Here is a 2,817-nt window from a genome sequence, read left to right as displayed (position 1 = left end):
CTGGAACATGTTACGGAGCAATAAATCTGATATACCATTACTTTTACAGTGATAATTACTTTAAAAGCACTGAATCACTCGAATTAAATAAACGCTGCAAAAATTACGGTCTATTACTTTACAATAAAAATGGATTTTACTTTAAATATATATTTTACTATAAAATGGATTTCATGAATGATGCACCCAAAGTACTGATGCTTTATGCAGGTACTTATAGAAGTAGAGAAAACATCTCTTTTACTGTAAAAAAATCCGGATAAACATAAAAAGTATCGACATTCAGGGCGCCAGTACTTTTAACCGTAAAATTCATTTTCACCGGAACATGTTACGGAACAAAAAATTTGATTTACTAAAATTTTTACAATAATTGAATTGATTTGAATGTAGGGTTTAATGGCACAAGGTCCACTAAAGGACATGCTGCACCAAACAATCGGTTTCAAAACGAATCATGGGTTAAAAGCTTCCTGCTACTTTTTCTTACAAGGACTATATATACCGTAACAAGAGTATTCGAATGTAAATAAAATCAGCTAATACATAACTATAAAACGAAATAAAACAGGATCAAAACGTGAATAAAATCAGATAAAAGTGCAAATAGTATAAAACAGTTATATACAGTATAAAATACCAATTGCGCGTAGAAACGCAAAAATGTTAGAATGATGGGAGTCAACTAACAAATCCTGCAGAGTTAAAATATAACTACCAAAAAAGGTAAGACGATAAAAGTTAAAACATAGGCAAATAGTTGAAATATGATGAATAGAGAGCAAAACATTACAAGAGTTGCACTGGGGAGGCGGTTTTCCAAACATTAAATGTAGATATGTCAAACGAGGGTGGCCGATTCGGAGACGAGTTATCTTAACATTTGGGTCACATAAACGTAATGTAGGTAAATGATTTATATCTGGTTTAACTGAGTGCAGTTTTGTTATCAATTTTAAGGTCCCACTGTTGTTGCCAGAGAGATAGTACAGACTGCCGAATATGGTGTTTTATGTCTGAGAAAGGTATGGATATAGTTAAAATAGTGGTGGCAGATCGTGCAGCGAAATCAGCCAAGTCGTTCTCTGCTATACCGACGTGACTCGGTACCCAGCAGAATAAAATATTGAAACCGTTATTGTGAAGAGTCATCAACAAATGATTAATGAAACATAAAATTGGGTGAGTATCACTGCGAAAATTTTTCAACTGGCGCAAAACACTCATACTGTCTGAGTATATGCAATACTTCCTTGTAGAGCGCGTCGAAATCCCCCGCAATACCAAGAAGATGGCAACAGCTTCAGCAGTAAAGACGGAGCAAATATCAGGGATTTTGTAGCTATAGGCATCATCAGCGACGATGACACCACAAGCGACATATCCCGCAGATTTTGATCCGTCAGAAAATACAGGCGTATACTCAGTATACTGGTGACGATGAGAAGTGAAGAGTTGCTGATACAGGCTGGGTGCAAAATTAGGCTTATTGTATATCATAAAAGGCTAATCAAACTGATAGGGGGAGATGGTCAATGGAGGTATGAGAAAATGATCCACTGATTGCGATGGTAGTTCACAAATGTCGAAAGTTTGGATGAATGTACGAACGCGAGCATGAAATGGTCGGATATGAGAAGGTCTAGCTATCTATAGTCTCTCCAAGCTTGATGAAGTTATGTCACGCCTTAGAGGATGTGATTTACTAGACATGAGATGATAATAATATGTCAGAGAGAGCTGCATGCGACGCAGATCAAGAGGTAATTGTTGGCACACGACATACAAACTTTCTACTGGACTGGCGCGAAATGTGCCGCTGCATATACGTAATGCCGTATGATGCACTGTGTCCAAGCGTTTCAAATGAGAAGATGCAGCAGTGCCATAGACCATGCAAGCGTAGTCAATACGCGACAGTATTAATGCTTTGTATATTCGCAGTAAGGCGATACGGTCTGCCCCCCAAAACTTATTTGACAGAACGCGAAGCATATTCATTACCTTCTCTCAGCGTTTTCTCAGCGGATATGAGAAGGTCTAGCTATCTATAGTCTCTCCAAGCTTGATGAAGTTATGTCACGCCTTAGAGGATGTGATTTACTAGACATGAGATGATAATAATATGTCAGAGAGAGCTGCATGCGACGCAGATCAAGAGGTAATTGTTGGCACACGACATACAAACTTTCTACTGGACTGGCGCGAAATGTGCCGCTGCATATACGTAATGCCGTATGATGCACTGTGTCCAAGCGTTTCAAATGAGAAGATGCAGCAGTGCCATAGACCATGCAAGCGTAGTCAATACGCGACAGTATTAATGCTTTGTATATTCGCAGTAAGGCGATACGGTCTGCCCCCCAAAACTTATTTGACAGAACGCGAAGCATATTCATTACCTTCTCTCAGCGTTTTCTCAATTGTTTAATATGAGGGAGGAAAGTCAGCTTCTTATCAAAGATTACACCCAAAAATTTAGTTTCCTCAACAATAGGTATTGCAGTGTTGTTGATGAGTATAACAGGGTCGTCATGTAACCTGTAAAGTCGACAAAAATGTATGCATGAAGTTTTGGTGGGTGAAAGTGTATGACCATTCTGATTACACCATTCTACAATTTTGTTAAATGTTAGTTGAAGCTGACGCTCTAATACTCTCATGTCAGATCCTGCACATGAAATATTCAGATCGTCAACGTAAAATGTGCCAAAAACAGTGGGTGGAAGTGTGTGTAAGATGAGAGAAATGTGAATGTTGCAAAGTACGACACTCAAAACGCTACCTTGTGGAACACCTTCAGATTGAACGTATAGG

The 2,817-nt window shown here is 38.5% G+C and overlaps 1 protein-coding gene across 1 annotated transcript; it reads right to left on the bottom strand.

Moving 5' to 3' along the window:
* Window positions 1-927: 927 nt before the first annotated feature.
* Window positions 928-1,500, bottom strand: LOC147816287 (uncharacterized). The gene has a single exon (XM_087150326.1). The coding sequence runs from the start codon at window positions 1,498-1,500 to the stop codon at window positions 928-930; it is 573 nt and encodes a 190-aa protein (XP_087006452.1).
* Window positions 1,501-2,817: the final 1,317 nt, after the last annotated feature.

The sequence above is a fragment of the Parasteatoda tepidariorum genome, chromosome 1 (genome assembly GCF_982258835.1).
Source record: "Parasteatoda tepidariorum strain Cologne lab strain chromosome 1, Ptep-v5.0, whole genome shotgun sequence".
NCBI lineage: Eukaryota > Metazoa > Arthropoda > Arachnida > Araneae > Theridiidae > Parasteatoda > Parasteatoda tepidariorum.
This window is presented reverse-complemented; position numbering and strand designations above follow the sequence as displayed.